Source organism: Myxine glutinosa, chromosome 11 (genome assembly GCF_964187855.1).
Source record: "Myxine glutinosa chromosome 11, kmMyxGlut1.1, whole genome shotgun sequence".
In the NCBI taxonomy this organism is placed as follows: domain Eukaryota; kingdom Metazoa; phylum Chordata; class Myxini; order Myxiniformes; family Myxinidae; genus Myxine; species Myxine glutinosa.
The window spans coordinates 48,580,039-48,603,562 of NC_136271.1; the positions used below are offsets into that span (position 1 = coordinate 48,580,039).

The following is a 23,524-nucleotide window of genomic DNA, read 5'->3' on the forward strand; positions in this document are numbered from 1 at the left end:
ATTTGGGTCCTCTGGGTCCTCTGGGTCATTTGGGTCCTCTGGGTCCTCTGGGTCATTTGGGGCCTCTGGGTCATTTGGGTCCTCTGGGTCCTCTGGGTCATTTGGGTCCTCTGGGTCATTTGGGTCCTCTGGGTCATTTGGGTCATTTGGGTCCTCTGGGTCATTTGGGTCCTCTGGGTCATTTGGGTCCTCTGGGTCATTTGGGTCCTCTGGGTCATTTGGGTCCTCTGGGTCATTTGGGTCCTCTGGGTCATTTGGGTCCTCTGGGTCATTTGGGTCCTCTGGGTCATTTGGGTCCTCTGGGTCATTTGGGTCCTCTGGGTCATTTGGGTCATTTGGGTCCTCTGGTTCATTTGGGTCCTCTGGGTCATTTGGGTCCTCTGGGTCATTTGGGTCCTCTGGGTCATTTGGGTCCTATATTCCTATCCTATAACATATATATCCTATAACCTATCCTATATATATCCTATATCATATAACATATATCCTATATATCCTATAACATAACATATAACAACTAGAACGGGCACTCGGTAGAGCGCATACCTTCGCCGCAGCTACTGTTCTGTACTTGGCATGGGAGTGTAGGGAACAGAACAGTGAACAGTTTGGTGCTGATTTCATGCAAATCGGATAAGAATTGACCGAGTTATGACAAAAAACGCACATTTTGCAAGGTCGTGACCCCCCTGACCTTTGACCCCCAACCGCTAACAAGGGTAATGTCTTCACTGGGTCATGTCGTATATCACAAGATCGGGCATTGAATTCTGAACATTTTGGCATTAGTTGCATGCCAATTGGATAAAAATTGACCGCGCTATGGTAAAAATACGATTTTGACCTTTTCGTGACCTTGACCTTGACCTTTGACCCGATTGCTCCCAAAATCTAATCAAATGTGTCCCGTATAATAACCAATCATCCCACCAAATTTCATGCAATTCGGTTGAATACTTTTTGAGTTATGCGAATAACATACACACACACACACACACACACAGACATACAAATAAATACACAGCGATCAAAACATAACCTTCCGCTTTTGCGAAGGTAAATATATCCTATATTATGTACTAGCGAGCGGCCGCGTACCAGCCAAAGGGGTAGCCCATGGTTAGCCTAAATATAGATTTGATGACGTCATGTTTACACATCTGAGCGACAGAAACTGGCTACACATCTGAGCGACAGAAACTGGCTACACATCTGAGCGACAGAAACGGAGCTTCACTTTTGGAGAGACAGAAATTCCCAGGCAAACGCTATAACGCACCAGGTTTACAACCTGTGCGTTAATAACTGTTATCATGGGGCAGAAAAGCCTGGTGTGGGAATACTTTGTCAAGCGATCCATCTTTCATTCCCTCTTTAATCCCTCCTATAAATCCATCTTTCGACCCTTTCACTCGAGCTACGCATCCATTGCCGGTCCCTCGCACTTTAGCTTCCAAACATTAACCCTGTAACTCCCATGGGAAACTTCCCTCACCTGAATCGACCCATTCGTTCCTCCATCTTAAACCCCGTCATTCATCAAAAACCAAAAATATTGTTGCGGATCTCGGTTTACGGCGCTTGCCTTACCGAGGGGGGTTTAATCCCCCCGTCTATTAAGCTGGCCGTCCGAGTCCTAGAAGATATTGCGCTCCTTTGCGGGGTTGAGATTGACCAGGGTGACTGGTCAATGGGTTCCCAGATACCTTCGCCAACCTCGCCGCAAAGCAGGGCGCTACTTCTGCCCGAGCCACGGACAAGATGGAATTTTGCCGAGCTGTTTAGCAATCCGAAGCTCGAGCGGTTAGCGGCAGTCTAAACCCGATTATAGCGGTTCCTATATCGTGCCACCGATATTCAATTGGGGACAGGACGCAAGCGATCGGATGAGAGGAACCAAAGTAAAGCAAGAACAAATATAATTTATTAATTATGTACAAGAAACCCAAAGAGGAAATGAAAGAAGGGAATATACAAGAAGAAGAAGAAGAAGCAGTGACAGAGGGCATCCTTAAACAGTTATATTATCACACGCCCAGGACAGTACAAACACACTTACACGAATGGGGAATAGCAGGTAGAAGGAGAAGGGTCCAGCAGATGGTTCTCGGCTCCGGGTCCGCCGCGAAGAATGGCAGGCAGCTTCGCGTGTCGTTGGCGCACGACCGGACCTTATAATTATGCGGGGGACTGGGATGCCGCGTACGTAATCTTCGTGCCAACTCTCTCTCGCCCAACGTTCGTCTCGGAGGGTAACCTCGCGCAGGTCGCTCCAACAACGTGACAATCAATCGAGCGCTCCCCGCGCAGTTCGTTCACAATCGGCATCCCCCGGCGGAGTCCTTAATCAATGGCCTCCCCTCGCGCATCTCCCGAGAGGGCTTGGCACTTGCGGTTTTATAACCCGCTTAGAAATCAAGCCGCGCTTCATCGAGTCACGCCTATTAACGAGCTCACCTCAGCCCTTTTTGGCTGGTGGGGGCTTACCGGCCACGCCCTGGTGGTGAGTTGACGTGGCCACACCTCGTTCTTGCCGCCCTGCCCCCTTCTCCAAGCCTGACCTCGTGTTCAATGGCGGCTGAGCCAGGCAGCGAACGCTACTGGCAAGCCCAGGAACACAATTTGGAGGAAGGCTACGCCGCAATATGAATTGACAAGGGAGCCTACTCTTATTTAATTAATACAACGCAGATTCAACTATTGGGAACAGATCCTTACCTGAAACACATACTAATGAAATTACTAAAGGAGAAGCCTATGGTGTGCTACGTGTTGCTCGTGGCCTAACTCGGGTGCGACCTTTGACCTTTTACACCAAAAATGGGAATATTTACAGGGGATTATTTATAAGGGAATATTACAAATATTTACAAAGTGGAGGGTTCTAAAAACCGCAACAATATATATATATATATTTGATACCAATATACACCTGAGTTGTTATTGGTATCAAATATTATTTTTTTTCTGCCTTGGTATGTCAATATCAGAAAAAATCGATACCGACAGAGCCTATACACAAACAACTTCTTGCTGGTTGGGTGGGTTTACAAACGAGACTGTTGTGGAACTAATAAGCAAATCCAGGTACAGAAGGAGGCCTCTCAACCCATCATGCCTGTGAACAAGGTAACATCTGCACACCTGAAATTCGATCTCAATATGTTAAGACTGGTTGTTGTGGTGTGTGTATAATGAGGGTGGTGGAGAGCTGGTGAGGAGTTGGCAGAAATAGTAAGGAGAAAGATCGAGGAAGTTAAGGAATATGCATAATCACAGACTAGACGACACTATGTAGAAAATGATGAGTTTTATCCCTATTCCTTTAGGTGGAGATGACCGACGTGTGCTGCTTTGGCATGTGGAAAAGGCGGTGCAAGGTAACGGACGTCCAGTGGTTATGTCTGGTCGCCATTTCTCGAATATATTTTGTCTTGCCTTCACCAGTGACAATCGGCAAATATTCTCAGCAGGTATGCAGAATCTCCCCTCCCGTCCCACCCCCTAACTCCCACCCACCCCCTAACTCCCACCCACCCCCTAACTCCCACCCCCTGTCACAATTATCCATCACCTCTTTGACGGCCCTTTTATATTCCACTTTATTGACGTTGCACCGACAGCTTCTCATGAAACCTTGTGCCTGGTTTTTCTCTGCAATTAATTATTTAAACAAGCATTATGCTGTGTGAACAGAGTTAATTGTTTTTTGTAACTGCTCGATTTTTGCCGATCAGCACATTCCCATGTGTTTTTAGCTCGGAATTGCTTATTTCCTGTTTTCTTGTTTACCATGCTGAAGATAGAGCGTCTGTTCTGCAGTAAAGCAGGTTCTTGGATCGGAGTTGCTGTTTTGTATGGGTCCGCCACTCCCACACAGGATACTTGACCGAGTGTACAGGAATTTATTAATGGTGCCTGCGATAACTCGCTCACTCTTTGCAAAGGACACCGTAGGATCTTTAGCGTTCACAAGCTAATGCCAGCAGACAGGACACCCGGCTTAACGCTCTTCCGCGGGATGGCACACACATTGATGCTTCAATCTGCATGTGAAACACCATGATAAGAGTTTGTTATTAGATGGGGATTAGAACCCAGGCCAGACAGCTCCGATGTGAGTGTGGTAATTGTGCTGGATTAAAATCCAGAAGGACAAAAACCTGTGGGGTGTTGACTATTGATATTGATGACCCTTTTTCTAGATCCTATGCTATAGCTATCCTCCCAAAACTAAGTGTGTTTGAGTATGAAGTATTTTTGGTTGTCTACATCAAATATGGGAATGTTTTCCCATATTTTCCCATATTGCGGCCATTTCCAGTCAACGGAGTTGTGGAAAGATTGATCAGTGAGGTGACTACAAAGACGTCTGTTGGAGGATGATTGTAGGCGTTCAATGCTATGACTGCATGTTCAAATCCCACATGTGTACTGTTCTTCACTAATATCACTGTTATTTGAATCAAACATATTGTAATTGATGGCTCTTGATGTCATGTCATTGTTTTTCACGTGATATTTGCACATGAACCTTAGACACTGTAGGGGGAAAAAACATTTTTAAAAGTCACAACATGCTGTACACTCATGACGTCACTCATCAATGACTCTTCATGCCACTCATGACTCATGACAAGTCAAGTCAACATGGACTTGTCAGCATTGTCGATAGGAAAACAACGGACAGTAATTTGTCAATCTTTTGGAGGAATTGGCAACGACGCATACTTGTTGAAATTTGGTGGTAACAGGAGTGGATTGTTGGTGTCTGAGGGGTTTAAGGAACTATTGTTATTGCACTAAATACCTTAAACGATGTGAAAAGTCCATAAAATAAGTGCAGTACTTCACACTTTTGTTTGTCTAGTATTCCATGTGGTGTTTAATTGGGAATTGTCTTTTCTTGCAGGCAATGATGAACAGGTTATTCTGCATGATGTGGAAAGGTGAGTTACTTAGTTTGAGACGGTTGCTCTTGATGAAGTTTTTGTGATTCCTCCTTGTGATGAAGTATTTGTGATTTTTGTGATTGTGTTTTTGTGAGATGGTTGTTCACATCATTCTCTCCTCTTTTCCAATTAATTCCCTTGCTTGTTCTATCAAACTGTGGAGCCCACTTCCCCAATGTCACTACGTTGCCTTTTTGCCCTCTGCCACCTCACTCTTCCCCAAGTCTCAATTTTGTATAGCATAGAGAACAAGTTAGCCAAATGACAAAAATTGCTTCCATCAACAGAGTAGGTCAGTGGGTGCTAGGTGTGTGTTGAGAACTTTACCTTTTGAAAGGGTTTCGGAGCCAAAAACACGACTTCTCTTCCAATTGTAATCTTCCATCAGGAAATGCCCACCACTGGAGAAAAAAAAAAATGCGTAACGCTTGCTGGGAACTAAATGGAGAACTAGAATGGTGCTCGGTAGGGCACCTACTTCCGCCAGGCTGAACAGTTTACCTTTTGTCTCCCACTGATGGGCTGGTTCTGCATCTGGATCTTCACCAACATCTACCCAACCTGTCTATTAAGTTTCATCTGAATCCATCCATAACTTTTTGAGATATCATGCTGTATATAGGTTTTTGCCCGATCACTCAATGGTGAAGAATCACTTATAAAATTGTCTGATCCGAATCCGCATTCAAATCTTCAACAAAATGTAACCATTTCGTTATTGTCATACATCCAACCTTCACCAAATGTCATCCAAATCCATCCACAACTTATTGAAATATCCGATTCACAGAGAGAATGACAGACAGGGGTGAAAACATAACCTACGCCCACCTTAATGGTTAACAGAGTTAATTTAAGGCAGAGGTAATGATTAACACCCGAACTACTTTCTTCGGTGTAGGATCATTCCTTCATGATGGGAGAGGAAAGCTTCATTGACTCCCCTTGTACTTGTAGGATATGTCTTGTCACATGTTCGAGGTTGGACACAACCACTCACATGGTGGACTCAGATGACAATGCTCAAAAAGGTGGCAACCACACCTGAGTCATGGAGTCAGTTGCAGTCCAATGAATGAATGAATGAATGATCGTTTTAAGGCCATGCATTCTCCCTGTTCAACAACGATGTTGCTGCATCACCTGATGACGTCATATTAGTTTTTGTTGTTTTACTGAGCGAGGTGTTTCCCTGTTTGTCGTAAAAAGGCGACAAAAAGGGTTGGCGGCAGGAAGGGCATCCGGCCGTAAAACATTGCTTCAAAAAGGGGACCAAAAAACAACAACAACCACGGTCCCCGAAAAAGGCCAACCCCCGCTTGCGGGGAAAAATGGCCTCTAAAGGTGTTTTTTTTTTGTTTGTTTGTTTTTTTTAACTGAGCGAGGTGGGTGTGAGGAGGGGAGGTATGAGTCGCACCTTTGGTCGTTTTCTATCACCAACTAGAACGCCTCTCAGTAGAGCGCATACTCCCGCCGTGGGTCAAGTTGGAATAGTACGATTTCACAAAAGTTTGAGGGAGTAGTTCAGTGACAACACAAGACAGACACTGCACAGATATATATTTAGAATATATAGAAGATAATGTTTTAAAAAACAAGGCAATTTCACTTACATTTTCGGATTCAGCGTTCAATTGTATATAAATGTGAGTGTATTTTGAGGCATGTGTGACTTCAAATAAAATTGTAAGCCAGGAAAACGTTCGTTTCATTCCTTAGGGATACAACATGTAAAACTGGCCCAAACGCCAAAACAAAACTCGCTCATTTTACGTCGTACAAGCTCATGCGACCACTCATTCTTCTGCGAAGAATCCCGTGCACATGCTTGTCACACTTATAACTCACCTAAGTCTTTATAAGTTCATCAAATACTGACACCGCGATTGACATTCGCTGAGGTAAATGTTGATCTCTGCTGAGAAAAAAAAAAAAAAAAAGCAGTTTTAAAGCATTATACGTATCAAACGATACATTTTATTAAACGGGGAGACCGAATACATACTTTGGTGGTTTTAAAATGACAGAATATGTCTTTATTAGAAAAAAAAAAAAAGAACCTTGAAGACGACGCTGCTAACAAAATACATCGCTCCAACGCATAACCACGAGTTTAAACTACATTTACAACAAATATGAAAACTATTTTCATATCACAATGTTAAATATAGAATATATAGAAGATAATGTTAAAAAAAAAAAAAAGCCCTATCTTCCAATGGTAAACAATCCTTCAAAAAATTCCCGGATCCGGAATAATATCCTGAGCTTCACCAAAAACTAATCAATTCTTCCTTATACCAAGGTCAATCATCCCACCAACTTTCATCCAAATCCGTTCAGAACTTTTGCAGATATCTTGTTCACAAACACACGAACACACACACGGACACGATCGAATGCATTACTCCCTGGCGGGAGTAATTATGGTAAAAATTTACAAAAGTGCTACACCTCTGCATGAGAATTATCAATTGAATTAGAAATGACTTGGAACAACCCATTTGTGGAAGAAGGTTCTGCATGACTGAGTGATTTTCTCGACTGCAAACTAACTTAATTTTTTTCCAAAGAAGGATCAAAAATGTAACTGTCCAAAACTAAAAAAAAAAAAAAAAAAAAAAGTCAGGGGCCAGAGACTAGTGTTAAATAACACTACACAGCACTAACAACTGTGAAAAGCTTTGAATTAAATGATCTCATTATTTTTAATTTGCCGGAGCATTTCTGAATGTGGAAGGGTATTAAATGTTGAGCTCTCGTTTTTGATGCTGCAATGACCCTGGCGCCTCGCTGTTGGCCGTATTCATCCTTGCAGAAAAGAGACGCTGAACGTGTTTTCACACGAAGAGGCCGTGTATGGGCTGTCTGTGAGCCCAGCCGATGACATGATTTTTGCTTCATCTTCTGACGAAGGCCGCGTCCTCATTTGGGATGTGCGGGCGCCACCTCGTGAAGGTTTGCATTGGTGTTGTACAACACGTGGCCATGCCACCGTACACTCTTGTATTTTCACAGGCACATTCAACAAAACATGTTGTTCCATGTGTTTTTGTGCCAGGTATTAGATGTATTTCCTTTTGACTTATAGTGGTCATGAATGCATACACTATTGAAATGTGGACAACAGAGACCTTGGTAAATGGTTGTTTTCAATTTGATTTTCAGAACCTCTTTGCCTGGCATACTGCCGCTCGGCCTTTCATGGTGTGGCTTTCAACCCAGCTGAGCCTCGTCTTGTTGCTACAGCGAACTCCCGGGAAGGTGTTGGCCTTTGGGATGTGCGTCGTCCACTCAGGTACATCAAATTAAATAATGGTTGAATTGAAAAGACACAGAACAAGTAGTCCAAGGACTAAAAGAGTTCTGGCCATCCAATATATATATATATATATATATATATATATATATATATATATATATATATATATATATATATATATATATTGTTACAGATCGCGGATTAAGATGTTATAGACCGAGCGGTGGTGTAAGACCGCGACCTAACAAAACTCACCCGATTCACCCAGACTTTGGCCGTATCGCACCCTAGCTGCTCAATGAGGGAAAAGACGAAAACGACGCAATGCAAAGAGGAAAACGAAGGCAAAGAAAGGTTTGGAAATACGACTGAATTTATTGACTATTTACACACAAGCAAAAAGAAAGCAGTCACGTTTATTTACAAGCACATAAGACGCAGGTGACACAGGGAAAATACTAGCTTATACAGACTTAATTAACCCAGGACAGAACAAACAAAAGACGGACTCACGCGGGGAATTGCAGGAGGTGGATGGCTGGAGGTGAACGCTTGGTGGAGCCAACGCGGAGCTTGGTGGAGCTGAACGCTTGGTGGAGCCAACGCGGAGCTTGGTGGAGCTGAACGCTTGGTGGAGCCAACGCGGAGCTTGGTGGAGCTGAACGCTTGGTGGAGCTGAACGCTTGGTGGAGCCAACGCGGAGCTTGGTGGAGCCAACGCAGAGCTTGGGGGATTGGTGTGACGGGTTCTCTCTCCTTCCTTAGTCCCACCCAGTCCAACAACTTCCTCTCTTGCTTCAGGACTCTTTCTCTCTCTTTCTTGGTCCCTCACTCTTTACCACCGACTCCTCACCGCAACCAACGCAACCACTTGACCACCACCTCTACTGACTGACTCTTCACCACTCTGCACTTGACGACCGACTCCCAACCAACTCAGACCAACTCAAAGTCCAACTCCAGGCCTTTCTGTCTTCTGCTCAGTGCTCTCCTCTGTAAAAACGCATCTCTCTCTCTCGGACACGCCCTTGCCTTGGGTTATATAGGCCCCCGCCCCTCAACCTTTGCGACCCTCCCCGATCGCTCTTCCTCCGCCCTCTCTAGCCGAACCCCTGGCTCATGGTTGGTCGAGTGGGGCTGGTTCACTCCTCCCCTCTCTGACGAGGTGGGGAAACGCCTTCCTTCCCCCAACCCTGCCTCGTGGTCAATGGCGGATGAAGGGAAAAAACCGACCAAAATGCGGAAGGCACTTCAAATTGCAATTGACGGAAAGGGGGGAATGGAAGGGAATCTATCTCTTTCACTGGTGCAATGGAGTATTTCTATTAATGGAAGACACAGCCTTATGCTAAAACACAGAATAAGAGATAACTATCAACAGGTATATTCTATTACTTGGCTGACGTGTATGCTTGTGGACTATGGGACGCCCTTTTGGTCTTTACACAGCTCCGGAGGCAGGAGGCACAGAATAAACAATAATCACAACAATACAGCACACAATCAAAAAAATATATACAGTCCTCATATCCACAACACTGCACCCTCCTCCTCTTAGGCACGTCCCGGGCCTACAACTTTTATTTAGTGTGACACGTAGGTGTAGTTCCCTCTACTTTTAACCTGACCCTGAGTGCGACAGTTTTAAAACATAAATAAATGTGTCCCGCTGCTCCATTGCACCCTGCCTAACAGACTTACGCCCACAGTTAACCGAATTGCGGAATGGTCTTCAAACTAAACACTGACGGTGGGGAGCATTATTTACACTGACGCTATTTTTATTTACAAAACTAACCCAGGACCTGTAATTGTTCTTTCTGGGGGGGAGACAGTCTGCTCTGCATCGACGCACCATGAACGCACCCAAAAACGCACCAATACACACCCAAGCACCAATCGGTGCAGTCACCATTGTTCAATGAATGTTCAATAAAAATAAAATCAACAACCCCTAACCCTGCAGGTGTCTCTTGCTCTTCGGCTCCCCCTGCTGGTGATTATTATTTGTCTTCCAGATGTTGTCATTTTCATTTTGCTTTGCTTACTGGCGGCCTATTTTCAATAAAGTGTGCCCAATGTGTCCCTTTTTTATTTTCTTTTATTTATGGCCCACAGGGCCGACTATGTGTGGTTCACCTGTGGGGCATCGGTGCCCTGTGGCCAAGGTCCGCCAGCAAGATTTCGGGCCCTCTTGGCCGGTTCCAGCAGAGGGGCCATGCCCCAACCCATGGGGTCCATAAGTGGTGCTCGGCCACAGGCATGTGGTCCATAATGTGGTGCATCGATGCAGACAGCTGGTTCTGGGAATTTCGGGCGCACAATGGCCGACCCACGCACGCTCCCCTCGGCGCCCAACGGCGCACAGGTCATGTGGGAGACAAAAGGGGAAAGACAATTGAGCGAGGGGTAAGGTCACAAGGGTACACATCAATGAGGCAATGCAAGGCGAAATGCGTACGGAGGGCGAAGTGAGAAAGCTCGTCCCTACCGTACGTCACCCCCCTGTTACCTAGCCCACCCTTGCCCTTACCCCATATGTACAAAACCTACACATTACCAATTCGTCACTACTGTCACGTCTTCCCCATATTTCCCCTATACCAAATTCGTCACCACAATCCCTCTACTTCAAAAATTTGCCATCATCAATTCATCATCAATCCTCATAAGGAGGAAGAGATGGAATTACGCACAATGTCACACCCACGTCATGATGCGTCTCACATTCCAAACATTTGCACAGTAAAAATAATTAAACATGGCATGGTGTGGAGTACCTGTCACCTCAGGTGAGTGGATGCAGATGGTGCGAGGAGATCCTTCATCCTAACTATCCTCTAAATGATTTTAACACACTTTACACTACCCGGGGTCTTTCTCTGGCCAAACCATTGGCCCTCTTACACTATGGGTTCTAAAAACCAATTCCCATTGGCCAAACTGTGGTGCTTTTCAATTTGGGGTCTCACTCCCCCGATTCATCTCCCGGTGCCCTCGCACAATTTCTGGGCTGTGGCGTGTACCTCTCCCAGCGGGTCTACCCACCTGCACACCTCCACCACTGCAGTTGCCTCCGAGCTTACCTGCTCCTTACCCTAACCTAACTACCTGGGGAAGGCCCTCTGGCGCTCTCCCCACTCGGTGCCCTCTCTGGCACTGGGCTACCCGGGTCCGTCCTCCGGATCCTCGGGCCCCATCCACAACTCTACCGGCTCCCAGAGCCCACCTGCGGCCTCACCTGGCCGACATCCTCACAGTGGTGGAGTGCCCAACCAACTACACACACTAACAGGCTACACGCCCAGCCATTTCCACAACACCAACGCACCCATCCACATACCATTCTGTCACCCGCACCACAGATGCCAATATCCAACCACAATTTACCTGTACCCTCTATCTAACACTTACACTACCCGCCCCGGGTATCCGTGATGGGGGTCCACTCTTCCCCCATTCACACCTTCGCACCATCCACTCCACTCCACAATTTCCACCATTCTCACTCCACGACCATCCCTTCCACTACTCCAGATATTCCACACTACCATTTATTCCACACAGCCACATACACCTGTTGTTGCACACCTGTGCAATCCTACCTGGTGCCACCTGCACCCTCCTCCTCTTCCTGGACCAGTTGGTCAACACAACACACAATCACCACTACTCCCTCATACACTGCTCCACACACCTGTCCAGTTGCACACCTGTGCAATCACACCTGTTCAATTCTCACACACACGGCATCATCTCAGCTAACTACTCCCCTCTGAAACTTGCGCTTCCCAGTCGTCCCTTTAAACTATTGCGCTCCCTCGTCATTATAATCCACACTAATCTACCTGCGTCCCCACTACAGGTATCAGTCACTAACTAACCTTAACGTTACCTAATGTCAATCTCTTCTAGATCCCTACAATATAACCTAACCCACCCGGGCTAGTTTTCACTGCCATACACCCCATAAACTATAGCTCCTTTGCCCCACGTCTGTGAGGGATGGTGGATTTGCCATCCCACCACATCGGGGGTCTCTCACTATCAATTTTGTACACCTAAATTCCAACCAATCAAAAATTTGCCAATCACTACTCATCATCTGCCAATCATTACTGCCAATCCTTTGCCAATCATCAAATTTTGTTTTTCTCTAATTTTGGGTCCAAAACACTATCACTATCACGATCACCATCATCACAGTCCGCTATATCCTAGCCTCGGTGCGTCATGACATCATTAAACTCGGCTTCGTAAAGCCGAGCAATGAATTCGGGTGGTTTGGTTGCCTGCAGGTTGAATCCGTCCGGCTTTCGGTTCAAGGGAGGTGGTTTGGTTCGACCGAGATTCCACGCACCATCTCGGCGCGGCACCTTGCGGTCCCGGGCCCGATGGCTCAATCTCCCCCGGTCGGAGCCCCGTCCCCACGAGGGGGCACCGTTCCGCTTCCTCCCACTCGCCCTCGAACCGGACCGGTCGCCTCGCCCGACAAAGCCCGGACTCGACCGTGCGGGGCGGGGCCAAGCCCGAATCGGCAACGACGCTTCGAAGAGAAGCGACGCAGCATCGATCCGCGCCGGGCCTCGCACCCAACAAAGCACCCCACGCCCCGAGTGCTCGCATCGGCTATCCGTCGCCCTAACCACTACCCTGGTTACCGTCGACGCTTTACTTGCATGCTTACAAGCATACGCTACCCCTTTCACCCTCACAAAACCTGGCGTTCCAACGCCGTCCGTACATTCCACCAACGCTCTCTCTGTTACACACCACACCTCTTGCGCACACTTCGGTCCACACCTCTCCTCCGTTACGTCCTCCGTAACACTCACCATGGGCGTGCACTCCGTATTGCTCTCACTCCCTGTGTCACACCCCGTACACACCGACGTGCATTCTCGCTCGCACTCGGTTTCACTCCCACACTTTATAACACACCCACTCGCCGACGCACACTTTTTCCTCCCACGCGTGCCATTTCCACTCACTCGGGACCCTTCACCTCACCAACGCCCGGGTGCTTCCTCGATCCCAAGCGCGCGAAAATTCTTTTGTCGCTAAACATCCTCTTACAAAATCTCCCCGCACAATACACAACAGCACGACTCACCTGGGGGATCCTTTTCTCCACGCGAACCTGCAAACTTCCATTCGGGTTAAGCACAGCATCGTGATGTGAGCAGGGACTTTGTACATAATCCATTTCTCCCTGCAATTCCCGGGTTACCTCCGTCATCTCTTCAATTTTAATTCCCGCTACTGCTTTTTCTTTATTAACCTCGGCGACCGTTGGCTTTAATAAAATTCCCTCTACTTCATCGGTCGCCGGCTTTTCCAAGCCCCGTGTCGCGATTTCTACCCCCGTCATTGTACCCGTGCTTTCCTCCGCTTCGCTCAACCAGCGCTTTTCGACACGCGTTACCTCCCCGTGCACCCGTGGGACCTGCTCGCCCAACCTGCGGTCAATGTCTTCCTGTATTCTTTTTACCGTGGCGTTTATTTGCTCCTGAAATCCAACCGGGTTGTACCTTGCTTCGTGCCTCGCTTTTTCCGCGTCTAGCCCCTGGGTAGCCATCATTGCATCAAATCCCTTACTGTCACCCCTCAGAGCGGCACTGAAATGCATCATCCAAACACCCCAGTCCATTGGCACTGCGGGTCCGGCTATCGCCGTCACGTACGGGAGGCTGCCATTTTGTGCACCTGATACACCCTCAACCACACCTTCTTTACTCTCCTCCACCATTTTCTCCACATACATTTCCCCGAGGTCCTGGGTTACTTCTAACCCCTCTATCTCTCCCACCAGCATCCCGTCGCCTTGAACAGCCATGGCGCGATTTCAAAATTCGGGTTTTACTTTATAAAACAAAATTTCGGCAGCTCGTAATTTTGACCAAAAATTTTTTTCTAGATGTTTTAAAAATTTGGTTCGGGCCCCGAATCCCACTCCCAGACACCAATTGTTACAGATCGCGGATTAAGATGTTATAGACCGAGCGGTGGTGTAAGACCGCGACCTAACAAAACTCACCCGATTCACCCAGACTTTGGCCGTATCGCACCCTAGCTGCTCAATGAGGGAAAAGACGAAAACGACGCAATGCAAAGAGGAAAACGAAGGCAAAGAAAGGTTTGGAAATACGACTGAATTTATTGACTATTTACACACAAGCAAAAAGAAAGCAGTCACGTTTATTTACAAGCACATAAGACGCAGGTGACACAGGGAAAATACTAGCTTATACAGACTTAATTAACCCAGGACAGAACAAACAAAAGACGGATTCACGCGGGGAATTGCAGGAGGTGGATGGCTGGAGGTGAACGCTTGGTGGAGCCAACGCGGAGCTTGGTGGAGCTGAACGCTTGGTGGAGCCAACGCGGAGCTTGGTGGAGCTGAACGCTTGGTGGAGCCAACGCGGAGCTTGGTGGAGCTGAACGCTTGGTGGAGCCAACGCGGAGCTTGGTGGAGCCAACGCGGAGCTTGGGGGATTGGTGTGACGGGTTCTCTCTCCTTCCATAGTCCCACCCAGTCCAACAACTTCCTCTCTTGCTTCAGGACTCTTTCTCTCTCTTTCTTGGTCCCTCACTCTTTACCACCGACTCCTCACCGCAACCAACGCAACCACTTGACCACCACCTCTACTGACTGACTCTTCACCACTCTGCACTTGACGACCGACTCCCAACCAACTCAGACCAACTCAAAGTCCAACTCCAGGCCTTTCTGTCTTCTGCTCAGTGCTCTCCTCTGTAAAAACGCATCTCTCTCTCGGACACGCCCTTGCCTTGGGTTATATAGGCCCCCGCCCCTCAACCTTTGCGACCCTCCCCGATCGCTCTTCCTCCGCCCTCTCTAGCCGAACCCCTGGCTCATGGTTGGTCGAGTGGGGCTGGTTCACTCCTCCCCTCTCTGACGAGGTGGGGAAACGCCTTCCTTCCCCCAACCCTGCCTCGTGGTCAATGGCGGATGAAGGGAAAAAACCGACCAAAATGCGGAAGGCGCTTCAAATTGCAATTGACGGAAAGGGGGGAATGGAAGGGAATCTATCTCTTTCACTGGTGCAATGGAGTATTTCTATTAATGGAAGACACAGCCTTACGCTAAAACACAGAATAAGAGATAACTATCAACAGGTATATTCTATTACTTGGCTGACGTGTATGCTTGTGGACTATGGGACGCCCTTTTGGTCTTTACACAGCTCCGGAGGCAGGAGGCACAGAATAAACAATAATCACAACAATACAGCACACAATCAAAAAAATATATACAGTCCTCATATCCACAACAATATATATATATATCTTCAATTATATATACAGTAGTCAATCTTCTACGGCCGCGAGTAAAAGCTGAATTATAGTCGTAAATTCATTCAAAAAGAACCCGGGCAACGCCGGGTGTTTTCGGCATATTATATATATATATATATATATATATAATCACACACACACACACACACACACACACACACACACACACACACACACACACGGCACACGGCACACTCCGCGCGCCTCACTACACGTCGTTTCAGAGGGGTAGGCATCTTTGACCATTTTGGTGTCGTTTGGGTCTTCAGGGTCTTTTGGATCCTCTGGGCCTTTAAGGGTATTTTGGGTCTTTGAGGTGTTTTGGGTCTTTGAGGTGTTTTGGGTCTTTGAGGTCTTTTTGGTCTTTGGTGTCTTTGGGGTCTTTGGGGTCTTCGGTGTCTTTTGGGTCTTTGGGGTCTTCAGGGGCTTTTGGGTCTTAAGGTTCTTTTGGTTCTTCTTAGTATCTAAGGGTATTTGGGTCTTTTTGGGTATTCGGGGTGTTTTGGGTCAAATGTGGTCAAATGGTCAAATGAAGTGGTCAAATGTAAAAGTCTGTAATATGTTTATAACTTGAGAATGGCTGAAAGGGATTTAATTCAAACTTAGTGCAGGTATGTATCATGATGTAAAGATCAACTGATTAGGTTTTGGGGTCGAGGTCAAATGTCAAATGTCAGGAAGAGGCCCAGTCAGGTAAAAATTCTGTTACAGAGCTAACTTGTGAACCAGTCACAAGATTTTCACCAAACTTGGTATAATTATATATTTTAATGCAAAGATGAACTGATTGGATTATGGCATCACGAGGTCAGAGGTCATGTCAGGTAAAAATGTGATACCTCCGAACAGCTGAATGGATTTAAATCAAACTTGGTACAAGTATGTATAATGATGTAATAATGTGGGTGGAGGAATATTGATTGGTCAATGTCGTGATGTCGAATAGTGTCGTTTTAGTTTTTCATGCCTCTGTCGACGAAGTTGCCGAAGGCATTATGTTTTCAGCTTGTTTTTTAATATAAAATGTTGAAGGCTCCAGTCAGGCTACATCGTTGTCATCGAGGCCAGGCCTTAAATAAAAGAGCTGCATTGATAGAAAAGTGAAAAAAAGAGAATAGTTTGAGTTTTTGAGGAAGTAAAAAAAATCTGCTTTTTGAAAAGGGAAAGGTCATAAGTGTTTGGAAATGCATGGGAAGTTAAAGAGTTCCAGAATTTGGCAATGGTGGGGAAGAAACAAACATCACAACGGCCTACTCTTGAGTTGCCAATGGCCACGCAATATTCATGCGATGTATTGGTTTGTCGAGTATTCTATGGTCTCGTTAATGGGGGAGGTACGCAAGCAGCAAGTTCTTGGGAGCAGAAACCGAAGTAATATTTGTAGAAAAGATAGAGAGTCAACTTTGCAGTGTAATTCGAGCGGGTCGAGTTTTGAGGTCAGATTGGGAGAGTTGATAAGTCGGATTGCTTTGGATTCAATTATGTCTCGTAAGTATGTGGAGCTAGAACCTCTCCAGATGTGAGAGCAGTATGCATTACAAGGACGAATCAATCCTTTCTATAGTTGCAGCAACTGTTCAGAGAAGAATCTTCCACATCTAAACAGGACTCCTAGTTTCTTCGAGACAGACTTAGCTATTTGTGAAATGTGTGGATTCCAGGATAAATTTGATATTAGGGTAATACCTAGTAGGTTTGCTTTATCACATGGTGTAATTGTGGAGTTTTCAAAGGAGATTGGAGAGTTGAGAGGAGTTTTAGAGAGAGAGATGGGAAGAAATTGAGTTTTAGAAGCATTAAATTTAACCTGATTACTTTTGCCCCACTGTGAAATCTTGTCCAAATCCGAATTTAATGAGGTGGCTGTGATGAAATGAGATGTAGATTAAGTGAGTGAACAGATGGGAAAAACATGGAGGAAGGTAATGTCAAGTTATCAGCATATGAGTGCATCTGGTTATTTGGAGAATAAATAAGGTCATTGATAAAAAGAAGGAAGAATGTTGGAGACAGGACGGAACCCTGAGGGACACCGCTGTTGATGGGGAAGGAGGGAGATGTTGAACCATCAACATTACACAATTACGGAGGTAGAGTGGTCAGAGAGAAGGCTCAATATGAGAGAGGAAAGCCGAAAGAGGGAAGCTTGGATATCAGACCCTGATGCCAAACTCTGTCAAAGGCTTTTGAGGTACCAAGTCATTCATTCAAAGGATTCCCTAAAGTCTCTCGGAGAAGAGGCCCAGACATTCATAATGTAAGAAAGGATATCACCAGTAGATCTTGCCTTGCGAAAGCCATATTGATGGTCAGATAGAAGACTGTGAGATTCAAGATGCTTAGGAAATGGGAATTGAGAAGACATTCAAAGACTTTGGAAATAGCAGAAATCAGAGCAATAGGACAGTAGTTGGAAGGCTTTGAACAATCACTCTTCTTTAAAATAGGCTGCGGTAAGGCATGTTTCCAGGAAAGAGGAAAAGTTTGAGTTTTTAAACAAAAATGAAGCAAACTAGCAAGCACGGGTGCGAGTTCTCAAGCACACACACACTCCTTCAATGCACGAGGAGGAATGCCATCTTGTCCGTACACCTTGCTTGTGTCCAGAAAGAGGAGTACATTTTTGATTGCATGAAAACAGATCATAGGGAGGGGCACAGGATTGGCAAGGGCTGCATCAGAGAGAGATGGAAGCTTAACTCTTCATATCAATAATGGGCAGGTTCAAGCGTCACCCAGGTCTTGCTCGATGATGGCAAACAGAGTGTTGGCAGATATCAGCCACAAATCATCTCTTGTCATTGTTTGCTGGAACTTAGGTGCCTCTAAAGGAAAATTGAATGATCTCGGGATAAAATGTGATCCAGTTATTTACGGGTGTAAGCATCATTGGAGATGTAGGTGAACCTGTGTATATGTCTCCTTCTGAAGTAAGAACCCATAACAGATAGGTTATGGGAGGTGTGATGTTAGCTGATGGCATAATTTCTGTTATAATGTTAGCTGTTAGATGACAGAGTTTAATATTTGGCTAGTGTAATGAGCGGAAACAGGAAATAAGAGCGGAAGTGGACGTGGGAGAAATGTGGCGCATGCATTTGCTTTTCAACTCCCTTTGTTTTTGCGTGATTTAGAGGACCCAAGGTGGTAGGTTTCCATTTTATGGTAACTCGACGATGTGTCATGTGATTTACTTTGATAACATACAAGTGGTAAATCAATCTGCGATGTCGTTACTCAGCAAGTAAAAGTTACTCGATTGTTGGCAATGAGGATAAACCAATATGGTGGTGTTCAGTTTTCATATCTTCTGCTTGTTAACCCAAACCCAAAACTGATACGTTGTTATTCGTTCTTTAATTCTAGTTTCACGGTGCCTTAAAGGAGCTGTAACAGTCTTCCAAGCTTTAGGAGCTTCACAGCTTTGAAAGTTTGCAGTGGTGATAAAGAAACAAACGACCTGTTTGTTGTCTGCTCTGGTTAATAAAGCTTCTGTATTCGTCCGTTCCTCTAAACTTGCAAAATCCCCACAGTGGCATTTGCATAGCTGCTGTCACAGGCAGGGCAGAGGGAGATCATACGAAGAGAGTTGTCATTCATATAGCCTGATCTGCAGTTCCTGATAACCCTTTTGAATCCTTTACGATCTGAGCCCGAGGATGCGTTCAAGTTCCCGATAATCCAAAGTTTGTCATAAATCAAAGAGAGACTGATGCTGCAAGAGATTCCAATTGCTCATATAATGTTTTTCTCTGAACTTGCAGGGATATCGGAAGGAGCATATGCCACAATCAGAGAAGGGGCGTCATGTCGATGCTTTCGACGAGCCGCAACAAAGACTGAGACTGCCTGAAACAGGGTGCCATGATGTCAATGTGCCGCTCGTATCACTTGCCATTCGTATCACTTGCCATTAGTATGGCTACTCCATGGGTGTTTCACAAATTCACAAAACACTACTTGCAGTTGTGAAAATCCATTTTCAAAAACGAAGGCACCAGCAGCTAGTATAACTGGTCAATAGGCAAGACTCAGGTCTGAGGATGCAATTACTGAGTGGTCTTCTTCTGGGCCTTTGTCAAAAGGTCAAACCTTGCATATTTAGCAGCTATAATTGTTGGTACCGACGCCTCTGTATTAACCGTAGAATCGCGGAAGTCCTGTGTCCATTCTGAGCCACTCAGAGCTAATTCCCTCTGCCATACTGAAGGTGGATCGAGGTTATGTTTTCACCCATCTGTCTGTTTGTGAATGGGATATCTCAAAAAGTTGTGGACAGATTCGGACTAAATTTGGCGGAGAGGTTGGGCGACGAGATTATGACAAGGACAAAATAATTAGATTTTGTTGAAGAACCGGATCTGGATCCGAGAGTGACTCTTCAGCATTGAGAGAGAGAAAGAGGGGGCAAAAAATGATATGTAGCATGATAACTCAAAAAGTTGTGGACAAACTCGGACGAAAGTTGGTGGATAGGTTGGGTGTGTGACAAAGAAGAATTGATTCAATTTTGTTGAAGATTTGAATCCGGATGCGGATCAGATAATTTTTTAAGTGCTTCTTCACCATCGAGTGATTGGGCTAAAACCGATTATATTTGCATGATGTCTCAAAAGGTTGGAAACTACTTATGACAAAACTAGGTTTATGATTTGGTTAGGTGACAAGAACAAGCCAATTAGATTTTGGTTCAGGTCCGAATCTAGATCTGGCCCATCAGTGGGATACAAAATGTAAACTGTTCAGCCAGAGGTACCGAGTGCTGTTCTAGTTGAGGTGTATTATGGCTTCTTCCACAATCCCATGCCTCGCTCCTCCACGTGAAGTGCTTTGCCAGAGGTACCGAGCCAGAGGTACCAAGTGCTGTTCTAGTTGAGGTATATCACGGCTTCATCCCAAGTAACATGGAGTTCCCCACTCTCGGCTGGTGTAGCTCCCCTGGGTGCAGTTTCCGTGTTATTGGAATCTTTTAGCAGGAGACCAAGCCCAAGATCTGCATCTCAGCTACTGCATTTAGATTAGCAGACTCAATTTTCTCAACTCAGTTCTGGCTTCATTGCCCTCTCCCTACATCCTCACACATACCAGACAGGTCTCACTATTCTTCCACAATCCCATGCCTCGCTCCTCCACGTAAAGTGCGTTGCGTTTTGACGGGATCATGGTTTCCATCAGTTTAACCCTTCTCTGTCGATGGCTCTCATTTTCAAACTTTTGTTTCCGTCTCCATCTTTCATCCAATCTCACAACATCATTCTCTGCCTTCCTGTCTGCTACCTTCCTTCCATCCTATCCTTAAATCATCTATTACACCAATCCATATTTTCTCAAAATGTGACCAATCCATTTTTTTCTCTCTTCTTAATTATCTCCATTAAACACATCCCCATTAAACCATGCACTGACCCAAGAATTTCGTCATTTCTCATGTTCAATCCATCTAATAACTTTCATTCTTTGCCACACATTTTGAACACTTTCAGTCTCTTTATATCCTCCTTTCTCAAGACCCATGTTGATTGGAATCTCCTAGGTTACAGTTTGTTACCATATGAGTCAAAGGATACTTTGACTAATGTCTCTCATATATGAAGTGGTCTCTTATACACCAGCCCGAGCACTTCTTTTTGTAACCTCATGCCCCCATCACATTTTATATCCTGATCCTCCCCAAGCTGTCTACGTCGCTTTGGCAGCTCACCCGGTGGCCCTCCATCAAGCGCCATGAGCGTGCGCTTCACAGGTGATGGTGGACGTCTTGCAGCATTGCGCCGCCGTCTTCCGCCTGTGCTCTATGATCTGGGGGGTCCGCGGGTTGGGGGTGGTCCCTCACCTCCCCCGACACAGTTTGATCACCCAGGATACTTCAACTCGTGCACAATGAAGAGCTGTTGCTTTGCTGGGGACCGTGACCAGGTAGGGTATGCTGCACTTGCTAGTTTGCAATTTAATCACATGATCCCAACCCATTACACAAACTGCATAATAATATTTTGCATCACGGTGAGATGCCAGCGTGAATCAGGAATACATACTTGGTAACTTTGCAGACCTTTTTGTATGGCTGTTTTGTGTTATACAAACTCATAGGCCCACCTCGGTAGTAAAAACTGAAAAGAGAAGCTTGATTTTGATATGCTGTGTTTAATAAATAAAAAAAACAAGTATTCATTTCTATTTTTCTGTGCAATTTGTTCCTGTACTTCCAATCCCTTAGTACTTACTATCTGGCTCTGATGACTTCAATTTGTACATGTGGCGCATACCTGAAGGTGCACCCGAGAGTAAGTCCCATCCATCAGTCAAGATATTTTATTACTCTGATAATTTGCACATTCTAAGGTTTAAATTTTAACTTTTTTGTTTGTTTTGTCTTTGTGCTATTATTTATTTGTTTTTACAATGATATAAGGCTCGTAGTAAAGCTTCTTCGACATAATCACATACATGACAAAGACGTTGCTGGACGTCAGTGTGCTTAACTGAATGCCCACAGGGGAAAAAGGGTACACATGGGGAGGGTTCCAGAATACAAACTCCCAAAGAAAAGGAGCAACCGATAGAACTTATTGGTGTTGCACAGGAAATAGAACAGCAAGAGAGGAGAGCCGAAGCAGATGGGATTTCAAATTGAATTACAATAACAGAGACAGAGATTGGGCAACAGGTTGGCGAATCGAATCGGGAAACAAAATTGGAAACGTCACAACAGGATCAAAGATTAACAATATAGCAAATGCTCCATGAACACCTCTAGAGGAAGAACAACTCAAAGTTACCAAGTCAGCTCAAATAGCACCTATGCAAACAAAACAAATAAGAACAACAAAGATAGATCACAGAGGAGGAGAATAATGGACAACAGAATGAAGAAGAGGAAGAGAAGGATGACAAAAAAACAGAATAGGCTAGAAGAAGAGTTGGCTAGTAAAATAGAAGAAATCAAACTAATATCACCCAGGCAAAGACCGCAAATCCACCAAATAAAAAAACAATGAATAACTGAAGATATAAGTAAGGACAATAAACCAAGCAGTCACTAAAATGCTCTCCAAATCACCTAATCTGAGAGAAATTAATGAGTTTTGCAGCAGCACTATGTCCAAGAGAAAATAACAGGCAAACAACACAAAAATGATAGATCTGATAATCTGAACAGAAACAAAACACCATGGAAACTGAGACATGGGAAGCAGAGAGATCAACCGAGGAAGGAAACGGGACAAACATAACAATTCAAGAAAGGAAACAGACGTCCAAAGCTAAAGAAAAGAATCGGACAAATAAAAAAGAAATCCAACATCGAAAATAACGGGCTAGAACCATTAGCTGCCCATAATAAGCTCCAAATACAACAGATAACGGAAAAAAATGATGAGGCCAACAACAGAAGAAAGCAAAATCAACAGTTTGAAAACGACCAGAAAAGGTTCTACAGAGAACTAGGGAAACAAACAAAATGTAGCAACTCGCCCCCAAAAAGGAGGATTTTGGAAAATTCTGGAAAGGGATATACGAAGACGAAAGAGAACACAACAAGGAAGCAGATTGGATCCGAAACCTGGAAGAGAAGAAACAACATCTTGAAGAAATGCCTCCAGTAATAATTGATGCAGAAAAAATAAGACAAGAATGTGCAAAGATGGCAAACTTCTTGTGGGCGACGAGATCTTGTGGGCGACGTCATGGATTTTCGAAGCTGTTACACGTTCTCCACGTTTTCGAAGTTAAGTCATTGTTCACAATTGTATTTTGTCGAAACTGTATTTATCTTTCGGTGTGTGAACCTATAGTGTGTCCCGAGGAAGATTCTCGGTGTTAATCTTTCATAAATTAATCCTTTCTGTTCGTCCGGCGTGTGCGGCCTCGTAGCCTCAGGCTTCCCGGTCTCCTGTCGAAGTTTGTTGTCCCCCGTCGCACCGCGGAGCGAAAGTGGGACTATGGTTTTCCCCACCGTGCGTGCGTGCGTGCGTGCATACGTACGTACA

The 23,524-nt window shown here is 45.2% G+C and overlaps 1 protein-coding gene across 1 annotated transcript in view; it reads left to right on the forward strand.

Annotated features, from left to right (window-relative positions):
* Positions 1 to 23,524, forward strand: part of DCAF5 (DDB1 and CUL4 associated factor 5) — a 45,524-nt gene that overhangs the window by 4,925 nt on the left and 17,075 nt on the right. The window contains exons 2-7 of the mRNA XM_068130642.2: positions 3,330 to 3,473; positions 4,913 to 4,949; positions 7,771 to 7,910; positions 8,121 to 8,250; positions 21,212 to 21,452; positions 21,754 to 21,820. Of these exons, the coding sequence (XP_067986743.2) occupies positions 3,330 to 3,473; positions 4,913 to 4,949; positions 7,771 to 7,910; positions 8,121 to 8,250; positions 21,212 to 21,452; positions 21,754 to 21,820 (759 nt within the window). The remainder of the gene's footprint in view (positions 1 to 3,329; positions 3,474 to 4,912; positions 4,950 to 7,770; positions 7,911 to 8,120; positions 8,251 to 21,211; positions 21,453 to 21,753; positions 21,821 to 23,524) is intronic.